The 23,098-nt window shown below is 40.6% G+C and overlaps 2 protein-coding genes across 3 annotated transcripts in view; one reads left to right on the forward strand and one right to left on the reverse strand.

The window, feature by feature from the left end:
- Nucleotides 1-2,654: 2,654 nt before the first annotated feature.
- On the reverse strand, nt 2,655-11,954 carry LOC141756944 (BCL2/adenovirus E1B 19 kDa protein-interacting protein 3). 2 transcript variants are annotated; one of them, XM_074617015.1, is made up of 6 exons: nt 11,677-11,954; nt 6,617-6,767; nt 6,301-6,382; nt 5,670-5,743; nt 4,192-4,338; nt 2,655-3,395 (listed from the first exon to the last, which is right to left on the reverse strand). In XM_074617015.1, exons 1-6 carry the CDS (start codon nt 11,717-11,719, stop codon nt 3,347-3,349), a joined length of 546 nt encoding a protein of 181 aa, XP_074473116.1. In that variant the 5' UTR covers nt 11,720-11,954; the 3' UTR covers nt 2,655-3,346. The 2 variants fall into 2 exon arrangements, with proteins under 2 accessions (XP_074473116.1, XP_074473115.1); XM_074617014.1 differs by lacking the exon at nt 11,677-11,954 and adding an exon at nt 11,522-11,612.
- Nucleotides 6,697-23,098, forward strand: part of LOC141756943 (uncharacterized) — a 64,191-nt gene continuing 47,789 nt past the window's right edge. Inside the window, exons 1-2 of the mRNA XM_074617006.1 lie at nt 6,697-6,838; nt 7,431-7,543. The gene's annotated coding sequence lies outside the window, so the exon portion shown is untranslated. The remainder of the gene's footprint in view (nt 6,839-7,430; nt 7,544-23,098) is intronic.

Consider the following 23,098-nt stretch of genomic DNA (forward strand, 5'->3'; position numbering starts at 1 on the left):
CTCTCCTCCCATTTTACTCGGCTCAACAACAACAAGGATTCTACATAGAAAAACATGTATCAAACAATTGCTTCAGGATGTGAGGACAAAACACACCTACACTATACTGAGCATCTTATTTACACAGCACGAACAGCGCTGCATTGTGCTCCATTGAGTCTTACTCCAGGTGCTCTCATTAATCCTTCATAGTTCTGGCACGTTGAGACCCAGCGTGTCTGGGCTAGAAAGGGACGCCATACGGTGGGAAACAGCACATAGTGGGAGAGAGCACACTGGGTCATTTGTTCAGACAGCGTCTAATTGATGCAGTGTTCTCAAGAGTGGCACAGAGTATGAAAAATGCAAGAATCTCCATCTGAAAATGTTTCCGGCAGGGCATCCATTGTTCATACTGAATGTCAAATCACATCTGAGGAGACTCGGTGATCTCCTCCTTCAAACATTAATTCTGTATTCATTGAAGCAGACATCAAATATTGGAGATGGATGTATTTATTCGGCATGAGTGCAACTATTTAAGAACAAAAAAGTTTCTTTACTTGTGTAGGGGTGTTATTATGTGTCTGAGTGGGAGTACATCATTCTGTTATGTGGATTTATAACATACTATTCCTTATAATAAGTGGTCCCTGAGGGGGAAGTGGGCTTACATGTGTTAAAGTGAAGTTACTTGAGATGGAGGTTCAAATTAGTGACCTTGTTTGAATGTTAAAGCACGGACGCCGTGCCAACTTAAGTGAACTTTTTTCTTATATCCCAACTCTTTGAAACAGGACTCTGTTTCCTGTCTAGCAGTATAGGAGCAGGAAGATAATGCATTTCCCAGAGAGAGTGGAGTCCGGGAAATGAACAGAGTTATTCCGCATTTTGCATCAGTGTCCTCTACCTTCAACAGTTACAAACTCTTTCGTAAACACCAAATGCTCAGACTCCTGCTGACCACCGTATTCCTCCTGTATCTGGAAGTCTGCTGTTTCACTGGAAAAAATCACATGTGGCATTTAAGTCTGTGCGCTGTAGTAATTGTGCCCTTTTTTTCAGGGAGAACATTACAGGGTCAACAGATCTTAACACAGTCCCCTGCTGTGAAGTAATCACCAGGTTCACAGCAACAGGGGCAATAAGTGTGTGAGAACATGGTGATTTACAGCAGCCTGTGCCACCTGTGACTGCCTGTTTGCCCCAAGCTGAGGATAACGGTTTGGGGGGTTGAATCATGGACAATCAACAGGCCAAAATTCACAGCTCAAAGAATAATTCAGGTCTACTTTCATAGCTTTTCCTTTAATTTCAAAGCAGTCGCTGAGATCTGGGAACACAGCCACAAAGCAATAATGTCATCTGACGGGGCAAGAAACAATTGAACATTCAGTTGATTATTGTTGGTCTGTTTTTAGTCAACAACGTCTACAGCTGTCACCATCTTTGTGTACAGTTACCATGGTTACAGGCGGCTGCTGGAGATAAAGCTTAAAGGTGCCATTGGTGCCTTCAAATGGGCTGGTGTTTACCGTGTTCATCAGAAGAGTCCATATGAACGCCCCCCCTCTTGTTGTATTCACAACCTCGTAAGTGGAAAGTTTCTGAAAGCTCAGATTTCACGAGTTGTGACGTGTTTGTTGACTTTGTCAGAAATGGCGGAGGCCATGGAAGTTCATTTTTGGTACGTAATAAGTGACTATATTGTAATTTTAGTCGTATATTGCTTTTCTTCATAATTGTATAATATATCTGAGGAAAATGCTGATATTACCAACAGCCTCATCTTTTTCCTCTGTCATTATTCCTTAACATTTCACCTACTCCTTGTTGTGTAAAGGTGATGCCAAAACATGCACTAGTAACTAGGCATAGTTTACGCGTGGGTGTGTTAGGTGTTGATGTGTCTGAATGGAAACCAGGTGCTTGTGTGCTCTACCAACGTAGACTTGTAATTGCACCGTCAGCTCGCTGCGTCTAGAAGTAGCTTAATGAGCTCAGCAGGACGCCTCACATCAAACACGCCGCTAATGGCTGATAAACCCGTTGGGTTTGGTCGGGCTGGACAACAAATGGGCACGTTTATGTTCAAGGCAGCACAGCGAAACCTCAGTGTGCTTCTCAAGCTAAATCCAGGCCAGCTATTTTCATGAGATGTTAAGAGGAAACGGCTTTCCGGTTTATGGGAAACCAATAAAATGTCAAATCCTTGACTGGTCAAAGCAGCAGCTTGTTAAAAAAAAGACTTACGTGAGGTAAGGAATGACAAAGGCAGATGGAAAGAGACAGACTGGTGTGATGTCATGTTATGCACGAGAGGAAAAGTCATTGCTGGTAAACATCAGGTATAAAAAACACTAAGAGTTTATCAGGACAAATCACTTTCAGTGATTTACGTCATATGGAAAAAGGAATACATTTTAAACAGATGGCTGTGGTTCATTTACAGGTTTTCAACAACACAATAGGTTGGCAAAGTGTACTTAGTTGGTTGCAATCTGCAACCACACCACTAGATGTCACCAAATCGTACACACTGTACCTTTAATACAGCAAAACTTTGTGCTTTGCCGACAAAAAACGCTTCACTTTCCATGCATTTATTAAATGAGATGAACATTTGTGCGCCAGGATGAGACTGGAGGGGAAGAATAAAAGACCCAAGAGGCACATTAAAGGTTTTGAGGAGTGAAGTTTAATGGGATCATGATTGTCTTTGTCGGAGGTCAAATATTTAATTGGTTTACGGGACAAAAAGCACAACCAGAGCCACTCCTACGTTCACTCGGCCAACTAAAACTCTCTACATTAGATACACCATCAGAGCAGGAAGAACCACTTTCAGCAGCTCAGTGTTACAGAGGGTCATTACTTTTGACAAATGACAGACATTTTGCTTTTTCTGCAGGTTGGGTGGCGAGGCTACCACATATTATCTTTCTCATTTCATCCGAACACACTGTTCCCAAATAATCGTTTTTCATCTCCTCCTATCAAAGGGATTTATTGTTCTAGCCTGGTCTCTTTCTCTCCTTTCTCTTGTATCTGGGCAATCTCTGCTCTCTGATTATGCTTTAGCTGGTTGAGATCAGCGTTACTCTCTGGGAGAGTAAAAGTGACCTCAGCGTGACTCATTGGTCGGCATCTATCCGCTCTCCGGGCTCTACGACATGCACAGACTGACAGAGAGACAGACTGGCAGAGTGCTGCTGGGTAGACAGATGAACGGAGAGACAGAGGTGCAGACGGGCAGGGTCCTAAGGTTGCCCCGTGACGAAGAGGGAAGGAGGCAGATTAGTACGCTAACAGTCTGACCTTACTGGCCAGACTGTTAGCGAATGGGGGCACTGGGCTACAGCCGACGTCACAGCGTGCTAGTCGTAGAAGCGGCCAATCGCTTTCCTATGTAGATCCTAAAAAGAGAAAGCAGAGATTGATTAGTTGCCAAACCCGTCAGTTATCCAATCATAGCTTAGCTTCAGCAGGTCGGTCAAGCTACTGCAAGGTAATATTGTACTGCTATGTGGATGCCACATCGGATCTGAAAGTCACACAATATCACAAACATGTGTTCTGCGGGGTAAAAATAACTGTTTTTGTGAATGGAGTCTGGTGGCTTTAAGACTGTGATATAACTGCTCCAGTTCCCCGTCGGAAAGGCCTGTCTGACGGCGAGGTAAAGCGGCTGTAGATGGGAGCAGCAGAAAAATGCATTTTAGCCATCTAAAAAAAATCAATATCAGTTGAAGTGTACGCTATATTTAGAATATTTTCACAGCTTTACCTCGCCGTCAGACAGCCCTTTACAACGGGGAACTGAAGCCGTCCAGACTCCATTCACAAAAACACTTATTTTACCTCTCAGAACAGGGGAGTTGCTGGTCTACCGCTGCATCGATCGGTTAGTTTGTTTGTGTTATTGTGTGACTTGCAGATCTGAACTAACGTGGCGTCCACACAGCAGCAGTACATTGCTTAGCTTCCGTGTCGGTGCTCCTGCTTCTCCAAACTGGGAGGATGCTGACCACCATTGAAGTTACTTTATGTAACGTTAATGCACTGACGCTAAAACACACTTCAACCAAAATATGAATGTTCAGATTTGAATACATAAGGAACACCACTGGGAAGCTACAGAATGATATAAAAACCTCAAAAACTCAAAAATAATGGACCTGTCCTTAAAGTTAGTGTGTTTGTGTGTCTCACCCGACTCCAATTGTGAGCAGGTGTGAAGCCAGCAGAGAGGGAACGAGGATGAGGAGAACATCGGAGGAGAAGAGCCCTCTCTTCATCACCTCTGTCTTCCTCACGCTGAGGGAGGTCTGCTGCTTCGGGTGCTGAAACACAAACTCTCTGCAGAGAAAGTGGAGAGATGTCGGGCAAAAGGGAGGATAGAAAAGCAAAAGCAAAACAAACAAACAGAGATAATGAGAACACAAGAGAGCAGACTGAGAATGCGAGACGGGTAGCGAAGTACTGAGAGACCATTAAGAGCTGCTACCTGTCAAATAGACTTATTGTATTGCAGAAGATTAAATGTCAAGTGCGGCGGTGTAAATGAAAATGAGGGTGATTCATGTGCTTCTCAACACTCTAAGGTATAATCCGTAAACAAAATTTAAGACAGCGTTGGAACATGCTGTCAAAGTTAAACTGAAGAGACACGGTTGACGACACGCGCCAGGAAATAGTTAGAGCACACGGCTCACCATAAAACCACAAAACTGTTGTTTTTATGTTTCTGTTTGTGTACGGATTAACAAACTAGATACAACATGCTAATTAGTGAGCTTTAGAGAGAGAGAGCTATAGGCTAGCAGTTCCCCCCTGCTTTCACTCTTTATGCTAAGCTAAGCTAATAGCCTCCTGCCTCCAGCTCCATACTTAATGCACAGACATGAGAGAGGTATTGATCTTCTCATAAAAAAGTCTGTATTATTTGTGCCAAATTGTCGCACGTTATAAAAATAAATACGACCTCACATTGTGTCAATAATGTTTAGACTCCGAAACTTTCGTCCGTCGTTAAAGTTTTCAGAATAGGTTTGATTTTCTGCATTCTTTTCACATCCATCCTAAGGCAAAAGAGGGTTGTTTGACCACTCGGAGCCACCGTCCATGCAAATGTCTTCATCCAAAATGACATCTGATATACATTAACTTTGTCTCCCAGAACAAAGCACTTTATGATGAAAAAAAAATGAGAGATGTGGAATTTAAAGATAGATCGTGACAGGGGATTGCAGAACAGCTTGGAATCGGGAATGGTCACAAAACAAAGGAAGTAGGAAAGATTAGACAGTAGTGATTGTGCTCCAGGCAGCTAAACGCTTGCTTCTTGCTCATGTCATTCATTCATTAGCCCCGTTTGGGACTACCGCTGTCCAATCGCACCCACGTAATTATTTCAGTTTTGTCTTGTACTGCGAATTTTAGCAACAAATAGGCTAAAATAATAAAATGCATCAGTATGCAAGGTTTCTGTGCATAATATTTTTTTAAAACAGATTAAAAAAACTCATGAAAAATACAGACTTGGTGTGCAAAGACCATAACTCTCAACAAGAAAGTACTATTCCTTTTAAACCATTTAACACCTATACACTTTCTCAAGTACTTACAAGTACTCTAACAACTCAAGGATGTAGTAATATAAAAGATGACTTTAAAAGAGCTGGTCTTACTTTGGTGGCATATTTTCAGGTCTACTGGACCAATCCCACACCCAGTCAGTGTCCACTCGCCGCTCAGCTTCCTCCTGCAACACGCAGAAAGCATCAAATGATGTGCGACAGTAGAAAAAGAAGAGGAGATCCAGTAGAGAAAATCAGGACAGAGACAGTGACATTAACCTACTGAGAAACCTACTGATACCAACTTACATCTTGAGTTTTAATCTTGTAAGTCTTTGGGGGGGAAATCTCAATCAACAAACCATTTTGCAAGAAGCAACTGCTCAAAAACAGATCAATAAAACAGGAATAACTTCCATAAGATAGATGATCTTAAGCAAGTTTAATGTCTCTGCAAGCAATTTTTTAAACTACTGAAATAAATGGAAATGAGTGGCTAGAAAGTAGGAAATCGGTATAAATATAGGTTCTCTGTGCTGTGGTATGTGGTCAGCAATAATGTCAAATAAGATGAATGGAAAGTGTACTGTATTTGGTTTAATGAGCTTTAAAAATAAACCACCTGTAACGTCCTTTCACAACAAAATTGAATGTCTGTATATTTTTCTGATTTATCTGTTTTGCATTAAACATTACAAAAGGGAGGATGACGTTATCCGATGTCGGTGTTAGGAATGAATACCTGTATGGTGATACAGTCGCTGTCCTGCTCACTAGTGGGTCTTGGGGAATCGGTTGACTGTGGAGTCCCCACCTGTGGAGGACTGTGGACAGCAACAAACAGACATTTACAACATGGGTGTACTACCAAGATACAGACAAACTGCAAGTTCTGTTAAAACACACAAACACAGAGAAAGTAAACACACACATATTGTGGAAAAAACAAGCAAAGTTCCACTGAGCACAGAATAAAACTCATTACTGTGCAGATTATTCTCACACCTCACTGTGCAGCTCAAACTCCCCAAACAAAGACAAAACCCAGAGAAACCAACCTGTCTCTACTCCTCTCACACTCCAGCTGTGCCTCCAGAAGGATCCTCTCGAGCTCCCCCTGCAGGGTGGAGGAGATGCTGTCCTGCGGCCCTGTCAGACTCTCCCTGCGGCTCACGGCTGCGATCAGCTCCTCCAGCTCGACCCAGGAGCCTGATGAGGAAACAATACGTGCAGCAGACGTTGTGATGACGCTCAGGCAGACGGCGAGGAGGCAGACAGAGGTGGGGCTTCATGCACATATGTTACACAAGTGGTTCCCAACCTTTGTCCTTAAGGGACCTTTTGTTCTATTATTGAGTACGCTGACGACGCCTGACTAAGTGACATATTTTATGAATATTTCATATTATATTCAATGCATAACATCAACAGTTCAGAAAAACTTATAAACTGCTCAGTGAACACAAATAGTGAACACAATAACTGCAGGAAGTTTGTGTAAAATGAGTGATTTGCAGCAGATTATTTCCTGTGAATATTGCATCAGATAAATCCTGTTATTTTTTTAGGAACTTTTGATTTAAATGTCTGTCTATATTATGTATTTTTTTTATTTTTAACAATCATACATACTTAATAGGCTTCTTTTTTCTGACAAATGTAGTGTTTTCTTCTCCCTGACGCTTGGTCATCTATTAGTTCTTTGGTTGTTTTAACTGCGTTCTTTTCTCATTTTTAAGTTTAGATCTTAAATAATAATCCAAACTTTAAAAATAACAATTTAGTTTAGATTTCTTCATATAAATGAATGACATGCTGAGATATAGGCCAACTGTATATATATATTTTTAAAGTTGTCTTTCACCCCTTAAGATCATGAAGGCCTAGCGACCCCCCCATGAAGCTTTGGTGACCCCTGGTGGGGTCGGGACCCCCAGGTTGTGAACCAGTGACTGTAACGAGCCAGACAGGAGTCGTTAAAGAAGGTAAACAAACCTACATCAAGTCACATTTTGTTTCACTACACACTCTGCTGTCACTGGGAATAAATGACAAGACATTAGTACACGGCATTAAAGGTGCTGTTGATAACACTGATAACATTCAGCCACTAGATGTCACATTCTCCCTCCCTGTTCCATTGCATTTACTTCACAACAAGTCGTTGCCAGGCACTTACCGTCAATCTCAGCCATTTATCCGTGTTTTTGCACACTAACTGACGACCCAGAGATACCACGTGATACCAGCGTTGTTTTACTATTGACTCACAAGCCTTGTTAGAAGTAGGAACCAAACGTCAGATAATTTTAATAGAGATAAACAAAACATAAATTTTGGACTCGCCAAAATGTTTTAAATAATTAATTCACAATTCACTAAAAGAATGATACATATAAGGAACCCTCGAAAAAAGACACTCTAAAAATAAGTTTTAAAAAAATTAATACGAGGTGTTTTCAATAGTAATAAGAAAAAAAAATCTGCCAATAGAACGAGTGAAAATTCCCTTGGTAAAATTTCCTGAAATAAATAAATCAGCATTGACTATCTATTATACAAGGTTCGTAATTAGTGTTAGATTTCAATTTAGAGGGTATGATTTCAATTTTGGTTCATGTTTATTGTCATTGTTATCTACACGAGACGTTGTCAGTGTTTCGGTTCATTTTGTAAAGAAGGAAAACATTTTTTTTTTAATGAAATCTTAAGTAAAGAGGTAAAAATGAAACACCTTTGTTCTTGTACTACCTTGTCATTTGCAAGTGCCTTCATCATTTCAAGTGTTAATTGTAAAAAAATAAATGTTATTTCTTAAGATGTAATATTTAGGCCTTTCAAGATAAAAAGAGATCTTGAAATTAGCTGGGGAAATCTCATTTTGAGGTATGTTTCACTAGTATTAGGAAGTATTGTGTGTCATAATAAGATAATAAGCCTAAAATGCTCAGTATTTTATCACTTAAGATATTCAAGATGCAATGTCTGAAAACTAGTCCCTATATCTCATTGAAATGCTACTTGTTAGGTGATTTTGTCTTAATTTATGAGATATTTTGACAATAGTAATTAGACAATTATACTCGGTAAGACTGTGTTTTTGCAGTATTCGCAATACTATTATTTCCTTCTAAAATGTTACAGTTTAGGTGTGGACAGGTGTGTGTTGTTGTGTGCTGACATATGGTGACCTGTGAAGGATGTCCTGATGTGACGTTAGATGACCAGCGAGAGACGCTGAACGCAAGATGGACATCAGTGTTTGTGTTACACGTCATGTACAAAAACACACTCCGACTCAAAGAATGAAAGCCAAAGTCTGTTTCTGTCTATCAATGAGTTGTGGAAAGACAACACAGCCTATGAATGAATGAATGAATGAATGGACACAGCGGTTCATTGGGTACATGAGCAGGAAGAGATTTACACATGCACACTGGTGTATGTATGTGTGTGCAGTGCACACACACCCACAGCCAAACAGTAGGGCAGGGCTAACTCAGGCTGACAGCATGCTTGCTTACGTAAGATCTTATTTCTGTTAGAGATTAGCCACTCACCCTCTCCCTTCCTCCCCTTGTTGTCATGCTGCCTGTATCCCTCTGTGACATAGGGACCATTTACAAAATATCAACACCTCATCTGCCTACCAAAGCATCCTTCGCTCGCATCTGATCTCTCTAATCCTCACTTTACCCGGGTTTTGACGCTCTGTAATCACACAAACAGCAGCAGAGGGGGTAGAGATATGAGTGGGCACAGAGCTGGAGGGGGGAGGGAGGGAGGGCAGAGCGGGGAAACTGTGCCATTGCCCCAGTTATTTATTTTTTTACAGAGGGGAGCTATGACATAACAACTGCCTTGTTGCCTGACTTATCTATCTGTCGCCATTCTACAGCACTAAATCAGTTTCTATGGACCAATCCTGTACACATTCATCTGTGCCACTGCTAAATCAGCTTTATGTAATGTGGACAAGAGCTGGATGTTCAAAAGATTCAATGAACTGCAGCACAACAGGCTCATGTTTGATTTCCTGTGAATGTCTGCTTCCAGTTTAGGGACCGTACAGAAGTTATAAAGGGGAGGGTTGTGTCTTCTTTGTCTTTGCTGAAGGGAGGGGAGTCGCAGAGGAGGGGAGGGTCTTTAGATTTAGATTTCGTTTCACCTTTTAGGCCTGTCAAAGTTAACGCCATAACAACGCATTAACGCAACTTGAGATTTTTAAGTCACTGCGGGCTCAGTCTTGAAGCTAAAGATACCGGCATCATATGAAACTAGAAAAAATAAGGAATCCTTTGATACTAACCATGTCATAGCTTGTCGCGAAATTACGCTTGCATTCAATTTTGGCGAGGAAAAACTGGCATGGCCATTTTCAAAGGGGTCCCTTGACCTCTGACCTCCAGATATTAAAATTAAAATTGGGTTCTATGGGTACCCACGAGTCTCCCCCTTTACAGACATGCCCACTTTAGGATAATCACATGCAGTTTGGGGCAAGTCATAGTCAAGTCAGCACACTGACACACTGACAGCTGTTGTTGCCTGTTGGGCTGCAGTTTGCCATGTTATGATTTGAGCATATTTTTTTATGTTAAATGCAGTACCTGTGAGGGTTTCTGGACTATATTTGTCATTGTTTTGTGTTGTTAATTGATTTACAATAATAAATATATACATACAAGCATATTTGTCCACTCCCATGTTGATAAGAGTATTAAATAGTTGACAAAACTCCCTTCAGGTACAGATGTGGGATTAATTTACGATTAATCGTGATTAAATGTTTTAATCGATTGACAGCCCTAATAAAAATTATTGTTCCATTGACATATTAAACTGGTTGTTACAAATTTTACAAAGTCAATGGGGGGTCGTTCAAAGCAAAAATTGTGAACAGATCTAGGCCAGTAATATTGGCCAAATATATCAGCCTTACTACCTTATTGTAGATATATCGGTATCTGTGTGTATGTCAGCTGATAAATAAAAATAAACTGCTTCACAGAAATGTCAAACTAGATTTGAGGTAACAGAGTGCTCCAGGAATGACGTATTTTTGTAGACCAACCAGGAAGTTAGCATCTCCCTGGTTCCCTCGACTAAAAGCCAATGGGATTGTTCCATTGGGGTTTGGATTATTGTAGAAAATAAGCTCTGTGGCAAACAAACATTTATGATACTTACATGTTTCGTTCAGCAAGATAATCTCCACAAATGAACGCCACTTTTATGATTTTTGAAGCGTGAATGCAATCGTCAGAAGTAAAAAGCTAACGTTAGGCTATAAACAAACTACACCACTGTCACGAGTGTGAGTATACACAATGAGGCTGTAAAGGAGGATGAGTCGGCCTAGTGACATTTAGTAGTCTCATTTAGCCACTTGTTAGCCTTTTTTAAGACAAGTTTGAGTTTTAGCATTCTAGTTTTTGGATTTGGGGGAGAGTTATTCATGTGGACTGTCTTAGACCATAGGAATAACATGTATGACTTTGGAAAATGGGTGTAGTACCCCTTTGATTGATTGTTGATATTATTGCTTCCTATTTTTTAAAGAAATAGTGTCAGACTTTTTTAAAAATCCCAAATATCAGTATTGATAACCCTGTTTTGCTTTTTAAAAAGTCAAACATAAGGCTCAACCCTCCATCATACATTTCCATACAGTCCCTTAGTTTCCTGCTCCTCATAAATAACATTGTTACACAGCATCCTATGTGCCAAGCACTCAGCACAGTGGAGCTATAAGCGTCAGGACATCTCCACATCTTAATTGGCTTACAGAGATCCAAACAGGTGAGTCAGGGAATCCGTTTACACAATGACAGTGTGGTGGCAACAACAATGCCAGCTCCACTGGCACAGCCTTCTTCTCTCTGTGGCATCCTCTCTCACACCTGCTGTCATTCTGATGAGAGGAGATGTGAATGGGCTCAGAGCTTTCATTGTTAACCCACCATGTATTTGGGAAATCGGTCTGTACACACACACACACACACACACACACACACATACACACAGCAGCATCATCATGGCTGTAAAAGCAAATAAATACATGTGCTGATATAACAGCATAAACAAACGGCCTGGTCCATGTAGCACCATCACTCACCGTAGAGTCCGTCCTCTGGTGTCTGTGAGCCGGACTGAGACATGCTGAATGCCGGGGTGTGTGTGGATGGAGAGAGAGAGAGAGAGAGAGAGCTCGAAGAGATGCTGACACTGGCCGAGGACGAGCAGGTGCAAATGGGTTTCTGCCTGGTTCGCTTTTCTCTCAATCACTCTTGTGTTTGTTGTGATCTAAAAAGGACACCAGGCACCGACGCTGTACTAATCCTCCCTCCTCCTCCTCCTCTCTTCCTCCCTCCTCCTCCTCCCTCCTCCTTCCTCCCTCCTCCTCCCTCTCCCACGTGTCAGGAGGGAAGAGGTAAACAAAACAAGATAAGAGCTCAGCAGGTAAAAAGCCACACTGACAAGAAGCTGCATGACGCAGCAGCGCATGTGTGCCATAAAAATAGTCCCTTAACCACCTTTTTAAAATAAAATGTGAATTTTTTTGATTAATTAAAAGTTATCCATAAAATGATTATGTAATCTAATACTTTAATACATTTTTTGTAATGCAAATTTGACATGAAACTACATTTTAAATTGTACATATCACATACAAATGCTCTCTTAGCTCACTGTTGATGATGTTAACATAATTTATTATAATATTGGAGAGATGAAGTCAGGTCATGTTGAACCCTATAGGCCTCTGGCTCGGGCCCCCGCTTGAAAATGAAATGCCCAAAATGAATATCTCTGCAACTACAAAGTCTATTTGAATAATCTTGCCATCATCATAAAGGTATCACTTGTGAGATTTCCGCATCATTATGTATTAGGGCTGTCAATCGATTAAAGTATTTAATCATAATTAATCACATGATTGTCCATAGTTAATCGTGATGGCAAATTAATCGCATTTTTAAGTATTTAATCCTCTTATCAACATGGGAGTGGGCAAATATATCGCCCCAAACTGCATGTGATTATCATAAAGTGGGGATGTCTGTAAAGGGGAGACTCGTGGGTACCCATAGAACCCATTGTCATTCACATATCGAGGTCAGAGGTCAAGGGACCCCGTTGGAAATGGCCATGGCAATTTTTCCTTGCCAAAATTTAACGCAAAATTGGAGCGTTATTTAGCCTCCTTCGCAATGGATTCCTTAGGTTTTCTAGTTACATACGATACCAGTAACTTCACTCTAGCTTTAAACTGAGCCCGCTACGACCTAAAAATTGCGTTAATGCGTTAAAGAAATTAGTGGCGTTAAAAGGAATTTGCGGTAACATGTTATTATCGTGTTAGCTTTGACAGCCCTAGTGCGTACAGTATGTTACTGGGTATATGTAAATGAGGATGGAACACAGCATATATTTAATATTTAATATCTGCTTAACAAAACCTCTAACAAACCCTATCACAACATCTGAACATTACCTGTGCAAAGTTGGAGAGGTTTTAGTACAGTAGAGGTATCAACCTCCCTTTTATAGCATCAAATAACTAATTAAAACCAAACTAAATAGAAAAAATGAACACTTGAACATACATGATAAGAACTACCTAAAATGACAGAAACCATCTTTGGGAAAATTTGATTTGACATGTGCCATGACTTTGTATTTTGGCCCATGTCACATCCACTAACACGGAGGAGGCGGGATCTATGACCTATATAGCAGCCAGCCACCAGGGGGTGATCCAGATGTTTTGCCTCGACTGTCCATCTTTATACAGTGAGATGCAAATGAATACTCAAAGAGGCAGAGACATTGGAGTAGCCATTAGCAGCGTTGATGTGCCCTCAAACACAACTTTTGATAACAAAATAACGTAACAAAAACCGTTGGAATCTGTGGAGTCGCTTTCATAATGACAAGGTTAGGGATGGTAGCGGGGCACTCGGGTTCAAGAGGATTAAAGACCCTTCCTTTATAAAGAGTTTATCAGAATCAGAATAGTAGAGTAGTAATGTTAACTAATGGCTTTATTGATGATTAATAAATACATTTCCAGGTTTAGAACAATCCCTCTGGCTGGTGTGTATCCTCTCTATTTGGTAATAAAGTACTTACAGATGTTGGCGATTCATCAAAAATATACTTTCACACTTTCTATTTCTTATGAATTATAAATGTTAATAAATTGTTAATTCATGGATTTTATTTTTTCCAAATGGTTACTGGTCCCTTAGCGTGTCTATCCAATGAACTAAATAAATATCTAACTATACATCAGCCAGTAACCTGTTCCACTCATTTGATGAAGCAACAGTTTGAAATTCTCAGAATGTCAATGTTATTCACAGTGTCCTCAATAACAACTACAGCCCTTCACTTTCAGCTAATTTCCTCGGAGGAGTAGTTGATTCTATTTGCTCCTCCTTGGGAGTCTTTGGTTCTTCTAGGGAACTTGCATCATGTAAACTTCCATCAACAGAGGAATCAGGGTTGCATGGAACCTCTAAAACATTTAATTCAACCAATTTTTCAATTAATTTCGCTTTTATTTCTTTTTTTACACTATATTTGGACACTACAATGTTGAAGTGTGCCGCAATGCTAAGTAAATCGTCTTTACGACATCTCTCAACTTGCTCCAAATTAGGACCATTCACAAAATCCTGTAGATTAAACGCCATTTTTACACAGATTTCCAACTACCAGTGACTCATCATCAATTCGGTTGTTGAGTTGTTCATGGGAAAAAGATCCCGGACGAGCCCCCATTTGTTACGTCCACAAATTGGAACAATAACCATATTAAACAGAGTCAACGTGATGTTCAAAAATTTAACAGTTTATTTCAGGACAACCGAAGTTTCACAAATGTGGTGGAGGTAGGGACATTATAGTTGTGCCAAATAATCAAAATTAACAAACCAAAACTAGGCCTAACTAAATCTGTCTTCTTTAAACACAACAAACAAAAGGCTGACTAAGTTATCTACAAACAGCAGTTTACAAAACATACAGGGGTTGGCAACAACCACTAAACCTAGTGTTTCTAGACATGAAAAGAACCTACGTGCAAAAGTGTACAGGGTACCCCAGACTTACCTATGCCCTCTACCTCCTTACCACAAACCTTATCTTTAATTTCCCACTGGAAACAAGTGTCTTCACAATTCAAATACTTCATTACAAATGAGTCAGAGAGAGAGAGAGAGAGCCCAGAGTGTGCCTCTTTTATGTGCAGCCCACGACAGCGATTGGCTGGATCGGATTAGTGTGAGCCACTCTGCAGCTGGCAAACTCTGCACAGGTGGACTCCAATCACCTCCATTAACTCTGTATCCTGGAAGCACCTGCAAGACAAGGAGGAGGGCAGAACAACACAGGAGAAAAGCTCTGCAGGCCTGTCTGGCCCTGCAGGCACGTAACAATCTCCAACAGATCAAATTACATAATATTTGTCTTGCAACTTGTTATTGCATAATTTCTAATATTATAAGCACCACTTGTTTTGCAGCACAATCATTTTAAAAAAAAAAAAATCTGATAAATTATGGTCACATTTAACTGTTTGGGGGACATGAAAAACTCCCATGCCAATTTAAAAAAAATAATTAATAAATATAAACCAAAAACTTGATTAACTGTTTTGCACATGTGACTTAATCATAAGTGTGTGGTGTTAAAGTACAGAATCACTCACCTTCCTGTAACACGGAGTAAAAAGCAATAGTCAAAGCATTTTTAATTTGAAAAGAGCGGATTCATTTCATTTATTTTTAAAAGAAAGGGTAAATTGTTTTTGTTTTTTTCCTGTAGAAGTAGAAATTCTGGTCTGATGGCGGCACCGCAGGCAGGGTGACTAAAACATTAATATTTCATCTCCCTCTGACTTTATCTCCTATCCCGTCCAGCCACTCCCTCGAGTTCAAGTCACCTGACCTTCCTCGCCCACCTGCTCACCTGTTCCCCCTTTCCTCATCAGGAAACCTGGAGTCTGGAACTTGGTACCTGCCTGTTGTGAACCTCTGCCTGATCTTTTGCACTTTGGATTTCCTGTATGTCCCCTCTGGATTTGTTTGCCTGTTTGGACTGTCTTCAAAGAGCTGACCCTGCCTGCCTGTAAGCCTATATATATATATTTATGTATACTATATACCTTCACTTTGGCCATAAATCCCTGAACTGAATCAGTCTGCCTTTGTCTGAATTTGGGTCCTATTGCTCGTACCAGCCATGACATACAGATACTGTATTTCTTGTACAGTAAAATTAGACATCATCTTTCCTCATACAGTAGGTAGGGAATAGTTTGTAGCAAGAGAACAATGTCTATAAAAAGCTGCGGCGTCCGCTCCTGAGCTTGGCAAGCTGCAGCCTGCGGCCGTTTGACTCGAATATCTTCCCGCCTGAAACACATGAACACACCTCCCGACCGCAGAAAAACGTCATTATTGTGGCGAACCACACTTCGCTGTTTCCGGGTGTGATTTCAGCGTAACTTACTCTGAGAGCTGCTTTATTAGTTTTTGACCCGCCTACCCAAACCCGCAATATCTCCTAGTAAGCTCACCCCAATTCGCCTGATCCGCGGGTCAACCCGTATTTCTTCTAGGACACGCACTGTGAATAAGGAACAGTCTTATTTTGATGCAAAGATTTGGACATTAGCAGGAATGTAGCACCACACGGAAGTGAAAGCAGTGCTCTGTTTATTTAAATATGAAAGTGAAATAAAAATATTTATTTGTTCCTAAAATCAGTTAATAATTGCGATAACTAATCGTGATTTCGATATTGATCAAAATTATCGTGATTATCATTTTGGCCATTTGGCTAACGCCGTATCGGCCGACAGTGCTGTTGTGGAAGCACCGTTAGCTACGAGCCGCTGGCTCAGCTGTCACCATGTTGAGAGCTGTACGGAGGCAATAGAAATGTTCCCAATCTCGCACGTAGCACCTTTACAGTTATTGCCAAAATCTAAAAAAATATCTATTTTTTAAAAAGCACTCCCTTTTTAATCTTTGCCAAGCTGCATATAGTCTGGAGAGGACCCTTTGATGTGTGCCTTAAAAACATCAAATGAAACGGACCAGAGCAGATCAGGATGTTCATGGTTGCTGCAGCATCATATATACCTGGAGAACATGTGAGAACTCAGTGCTGCTATATTTAAAAATTTTTTTAATGAATTAGATCAAGTATGTGTTTTTAGATTTCCCCTTTCGTGTCTGTATCGAATGAGCCGTATGGCCCCAATGATTCATCTATTTCTGTGGCATTCCTTTAAGATGCTTGGCATCAGTGACATCAGCAGCGCACAGACTCGGAGATGGATTTCAGTGATGTAGCCAAGAGCAAATAGAAACATAACACACTATACTCTCATGATGTTTTAACCCCTTTACTCCAATTACTTATTAATAATTAACATTTCAGTAAACACAATACCATGAGGGTGAAATGAACATTTGAGGGATTTTCTTTCTTTCCTGAATCATTTGGAAAGTGTTTTGTAATGTAACACTTTAAGAACAACATCACCACCTGGTGGAGAGAGCGACCACAAAGCTCTGACTTGTCCTGAGGCAATTTGATCTACTAACATCAAAATTATAAAACTTTCATGTTATACAGCTCCATACTGATTTAACTACAACTTTTTTTGTAATCACTTTCTAAGACTTATTTGAGGTAGACGAGAAGCCCGAGCATTAAGACTGATGTAATGTATTGTCGGTGCCTCCTGGTGCATAGCAGCAGCCAGAAATCTCTCTGCTTTCACAGTCTATCTTCTCGCCCATTTATTATGTTGCCAAGCAGCATTTCTCTTCTGACCTCCAGCCTTGTTTCTAGACAAGAGGACGGACACGGAAAGTCATTATTCGGCCCAGAAACAAAGCAGAAAAAAGTTCCCTCATCCATCAAAGGAGCTTAAGATCTTTGACAATGTCCTGGACCTCGGCTCAGATCAAAGAGAGAGACGCCAGCTGTAGTCAGGTCCGGCAAATGACTGCCCACCTCGTTCATCCATCATGCTCCAAACTGAGATAGCGAAATAATAAAACCTTTTCAGGTAATGGCCACAGTTAGATCTCGCCATTAGGCACGTCCCCTATCATACAACCTTGTATTAGGCTGTGATTGATGACTTGATCTGAGTCTACATTAAAGGATCTGCTTAAAATTCACTTTTTTTTATAGCCAGTCAGGCTCAGGGGCTGATTAATGAGTGCCAGTGAAACTAGTGGTGTTCTTTTGGTGGCTCTGTGGGCACGGTGAAAAAAAACCCATCTGATTGGCTGTATATGCAGGGAGCTTTTGGATTAGCTTGATAAATAATAATTACAGTTCCTGGGCTCACCCTGAGAGGATGGTAACTGACTCATGTGGACAACACAAAGCCAGAGAGAGAGAGAGGAAAAGACATCTAAAACAACAGCTATGATGTGTCCTAGACACATTGTTATATGACAAGTTGATTTGTAGGATAACAAGACTTTACAGCCACGCAGCAGCTCTGAGAGACTGTACTAGGGCTGCACATTTTTGTAAAAGGTATCTACTTGCAATTATTTTGACTGATATTGCATTTGCGATATGATTTACGATATTAGAGGGGATGATATTTTTTACATCATCATTCTCATTTTCACTGAAAAACATTAAAATGATTATAGTGTGATTTTTGCAGGGATTCTGTACCAAACAAAGATGTTTTTCTGAAGTCTGTAGAATATAATGTGCAGGCCAGGACATCTCTGCAGTGCCACAATATTTAATTTAAAATGGTATTTTGACACACATTTCACCTTTAACAGATATTTAGATTTCCTCCTCATCCTGTGATTTGAAAATTGCAGTAGGCCATATTGCGATTTTGATCAAATTTGAATTCATTATTCATGTATAGACAGACACAGGCTGTTTTTTTCTTTCTTAGGAAGGTTCCTAACTGAGTGAATTGACCCAGAAATATCTGATACCCCTTTTCCACCAAAATTAGTGCTTATATGCAGTTTTTTTTAACACAGGAAACCCCACTAAACATAGGCGATAGACTCCGTTCCCATTGCAAATATGGTGTCGTTGCTCTGGCTTTTCTGTTTCTTTTTCTCTGGTGTGTCACGTTCAACCTCATGGATGCACCGGTGGCACCGTTTATTAACCCTGCTAACGGTCCTAGGGTTAGTAAATAGTGAAAATGTTACAGTGGTTACTGCTTTTTGTTACTTATTCAGTCTCTCTTTCAAACTCTCAAACCAGAGTTGGTGATTGTTCGAACAGTGGTGACGGTTTTGAGGAGTTTTATTTTGTTTCTGTCGAGTTTGAATGAAGTGTGTTTCGATGATCAGCAGTGAAATTACTGTCTGACTGGAGTCTGGTGGCTTCGAGGAGAGCATATTAACTGTATGTTTTGTATGTGAATCAGTTATAATAATTGTCCAAATCCCTGTTGATTTGATTTATTATATATTCAGTTCAACGTGCGTCACAGAGCATAGCACCAGAAAAGGGGCGAAAATTAGCATGTCCACCCGGGTGTCATGTTTCCATCACTGCCGATCGGAGCTGGAGCCGATAAATACCCATGACTACTGCAGAGTTATATGTACTGGGAATGAAAGTGGGTCTTAAGTCCAGTGGGAAAGGGGCTTGAGTGGCAGCCATGATATGAGCTGGTTGAATTCTCTGAATGCTAATGAAAGATGCTTCAATGCTTCCTTTCTTATCTCCTTTAGCATACACTCATGGATGTATAATAAGACCTGGATACGGTGCCGCTGCTCAGCCTTGCTTCCAATTTTTTCCAATGGCCGCTCGCGGTATTGCAATGAAAAATCCTCCTGCGGCCCAAAAAGCATTTTCCCCATAGACCACCATTGGAAAAGAAACGCCTGTAAAACTGTTGACAGGACACCTCGAACTGCAAACACTTTCGATTATGACTCCTTCTATTATGGATTTTTGATCCATGGAGGTTTTACATATGTAAAACTTTCCTCGAGCCGAGAAAAGCATTTTAAAAAACTGTGATGTCATCACAATGTAAAGTCTATAGGCGGAACGGGAGCTCACGGGCGGGGCCAGCGGGAGAAACACTACTGCGCATATTCAGTGAAGAAGTAAACCACAGAAGTAAACCCGGAAGCTAGAAAACTTTTTTGGCGTATGCGCCTGGCGAGCAATTCTTACAGTTCTTATAGTACATCCGTGGGTACACTGGACCATCCTTTACGAAAGGAAAGGAGATAATGCCGCCCCACAATTCCTTGCGGCAGCAACATTTAGAGTGACGCATGTCAATAACATTCACCATCGCATAATTACATATAGCCCAGTGTAAGTTCAGTCAGATTCTCTTAGCACCATGGTTGTCTTTTCCTTATGACTTCCCCGTCACATCTTTCCTTGACCTTGATGGAAAACATCATGAGGTCAAGGAAAAGTGGTTAGGAAAAGAGATGTGCCACTGTGCTTTGAGCAAAATGCTAACACCACTATGCTAACATGATGATGCTATAGGCTACAGGTGTAATTCAGTTACTTAGAATTTAGTTAGTTAGTAATTTAGGTATAGGTTACCATGGTCACCATCTTAGTTTAGCATGTTAGCATGCTGACATTAGCACTAAACACAAAGTCCAGCCTAGGCTGATGCGAATGTCATTAGTTTGACAGACGACAAAGCGCTTTATTTGGTTAAAAATCAAAGTATTGGACAAATTAAAATTCTGACCTGATGATGGCGCTAGATGAAAAGTCAAAGGATCACTAAAGTATAAGGTTTCATCTTTTTGGGACCATGAACATCTGTACGCATTTTTTAACAATGCATTTTTCAGATAATCCATTGGGTCTTATTTAGCCTGAGAAGTAGGAACGGTACTCAACCCATAAAGGAACACTTGACCCTTCAGTTTATCTAAAACAAATCACAATTCAAATTTGGAAATGCATGTTTTTTTTTACTAGATGGCAACAATATGCAGCAGTAAGTAATTTTTGTCTATTGTGGCCTATTAGCATTGTCATTTTTGTTTCATCTCACAAAGCATACATGCAGACAGCTTCTGTGTCTGTGCCTGAAAGTCTCTTCAACTATAAAGAACAGTTTTTTAGCTCTTCAAAGATGCCTTGACCCTCTCACAACTCCACTATAATCACCAGCGGGACAGCTAAGATGGAGGAGAGCTTCAAACGTCGTCAAAATATAATGGATGATAAACTAAACACCACCTATAAACCTTGCCAGCAGAAGCTCTTTGTCGTCTGTAAACTCAAGGTCCTCTCTGCAGCCGATAGACTGCTCCGCCTGTTCAGGAGCCTCATAGAGTCTGTCCTCCTTTCATTATCCTCCATCTGCTGCTTCGCCACGCTGACAGTCTCCAACAGCCACAAACATCACTCGGCTTTCAACTCGTCATAGACGTCAAAGTAGCTGCAGCCGTGCGAAGCGGAGCTCTCGGTGCGGCTCACGACCCTGAACACCCCTTCAGCCAGTGCGTCACTCTGCTTCAACCCAGCTGCAGGTGCAGATCCTGGGGCCTGTTCCTCAGTTATCTGGATACGTTGGCACAACAGATATTAGTTTTCATATTAGTCCATGTTTTACATTAATGTTTTATTTATCAAAGTAATCCTGCTTTAGATCTGCATCAATCAATCAGTCAGTCTGAAGCCACGATGCCTGTGTGTTTCCTACTGGGATGTACTCACACCAGCAACGGGTCTCGCTCGTTCTTTCTCTTCCCGGCTGATAAAAAGACCAGGAGTCGCTGGATAAAACAACAGGTCTTTTTATCAGGCAAGTGAGTTACTAGATTTACTTGCCCGATATAGCATTTTACTTGCCCCAGGCAAGCGGGCAATCCTTAAGGCCTTTACACACCGAGGGCATGTTGAATAAAAGACACGAAAATGCGAAATATTGGCCTGCAAATATCTATTATATATGTCTAGGGCTTTTATTGTGAAAGGAAAGAACGGTAGTAGTGGATTTAGTCTTCGCTGCCTTTGTCGAGGTTGAAAGGAGTAATAAAGTTTGCTGTCCTGGTTTGGACTACGAAGCCACCGTGTTGTTGTTTCATAAATATAGGCGCAACTTAACCGGTTCCGCACAACGTGATTGGTTAATGCCTTTATTTGCATTGAGAAATTTCAAGAAATAGACTTCCTAAAAAATTACATTGGTTTTTCGCTTCATAATATTTGCGTTCTCTGTGAAAGTACTCGTGACAAAAAATAGCCGCTGTATGTAACAGCCTTTATTGTTGAGCCATGACATGACAAAAAATGAGGGCTGTCAAAGTTAACACGATAATAACGCGTTAACGCAAATTCATTTTAACAACACTAATTTCTTTAACGCATTAACGCAACTTGCAATTTTTAAGGTATTAGTAGGCTCAGTTTTAAAAACTGTCATGGCCATTTTCAAAGGGATCCCTTGGCCTCTGACTTCAAGATATGTGAATGAAAATGGGTTCAACTTCAGCTCTTTCGGTTTAGGCAACAAACTACAACTTCTTTAGGTTTAGGCAAAAAAAAAAGTTTGATCAGTTTAGGGATAAACATTGTTTTGGATTAACATAACTACGAACACAATATCAACTACACATTGTTGGTTTCACACGGGATGTGAACTCTGGTGTTTTGTGTCCCATCCATCATCGCTTACCTCCACCCTATATGGAGTTTCACAATGTCTATACTATAGCACTAATTATGACTTCTGCCTCTGCTCCTGTCATAATTACTACGGTCGCTGGAGGTCGCTAGTGGGTGTAGTAGGCCCCTATTGACCCACATTTATGGTGCTCATAGCGACTGATAACGCCTATCTAATCGGCTGCAATTAGCACATCTCATAAAAACTAACTTTTCTCATCATAACAAGATTTATTTCAATCGCTGTGTTCCTGGATAGGTGTGTGTGTACTGGTTATGGGATATTTTAATGACTTTATATTCATATGTATGCTCCATGTATTCCATAAGTATATCCCATTATGCATCATGTCCATTTTACTCCTATTACTGTAAATTCCGTGGGAGTAATTGTGCTCTTTCCATGAAATTGCATCTGAAATCCGTTCAAATGACGATTCCCAGAAATGAGGTCTAAAAGTAGAACATCTGAGAGATGTAAAAACAAGATTCACTAGGATGTTAATGTGAGCCTGATAGAGAGAGGAGATGGGACAAGATAAGTGATCAGAACTGATAAAATGGGATGAGATGCCTCAGCCCTTGAGGCATGTAGGTGTAGACTTTATCTCTCCATCTCCACCGTATAGAGCGGTTTCTACTAACCAGCCTCAGGTGACAACAGCCAAGCGCACTGATGATGATGGGGTCGATGTTGAACAATAAGAAGAAAAATCAATTTGTTGTACTCGTGAAGACTGAACACAAAGAAACATGCTCAGAACTTCCGACGGAAGAAGCAAAAATATGCGATTCATTGAATACAGATGGTGTTTTACCCTTTTAATTTGCATGCACAGCACATGTTAATT

The sequence above is a fragment of the Sebastes fasciatus genome, chromosome 19 (assembly GCF_043250625.1).
Source record: "Sebastes fasciatus isolate fSebFas1 chromosome 19, fSebFas1.pri, whole genome shotgun sequence".
Lineage (NCBI taxonomy): Eukaryota > Metazoa > Chordata > Actinopteri > Perciformes > Sebastidae > Sebastes > Sebastes fasciatus.

Bases quoted from the DNA above. Each gene is read 5' to 3' on its own strand.
- LOC141756944 (XM_074617014.1), bottom strand. From the start codon at position 11,597: ATGATGATGCTGCTGTGTGTATGTGTGTGTGTGTGTGTGTGTGTGTGT. The intron at 5,744-6,300 runs GTATTCATTCCT...TGCGTGTTGCAG, and splicing joins GCGACTGTATCACCATACAG to GAGGAAGCTGAGCGGCGAGT. The intron at 4,339-5,669 runs GTAAGACCAGCT...CTTTCTCTGCAG, and splicing joins CCTGAAAATATGCCACCAAA to AGAGTTTGTGTTTCAGCACC.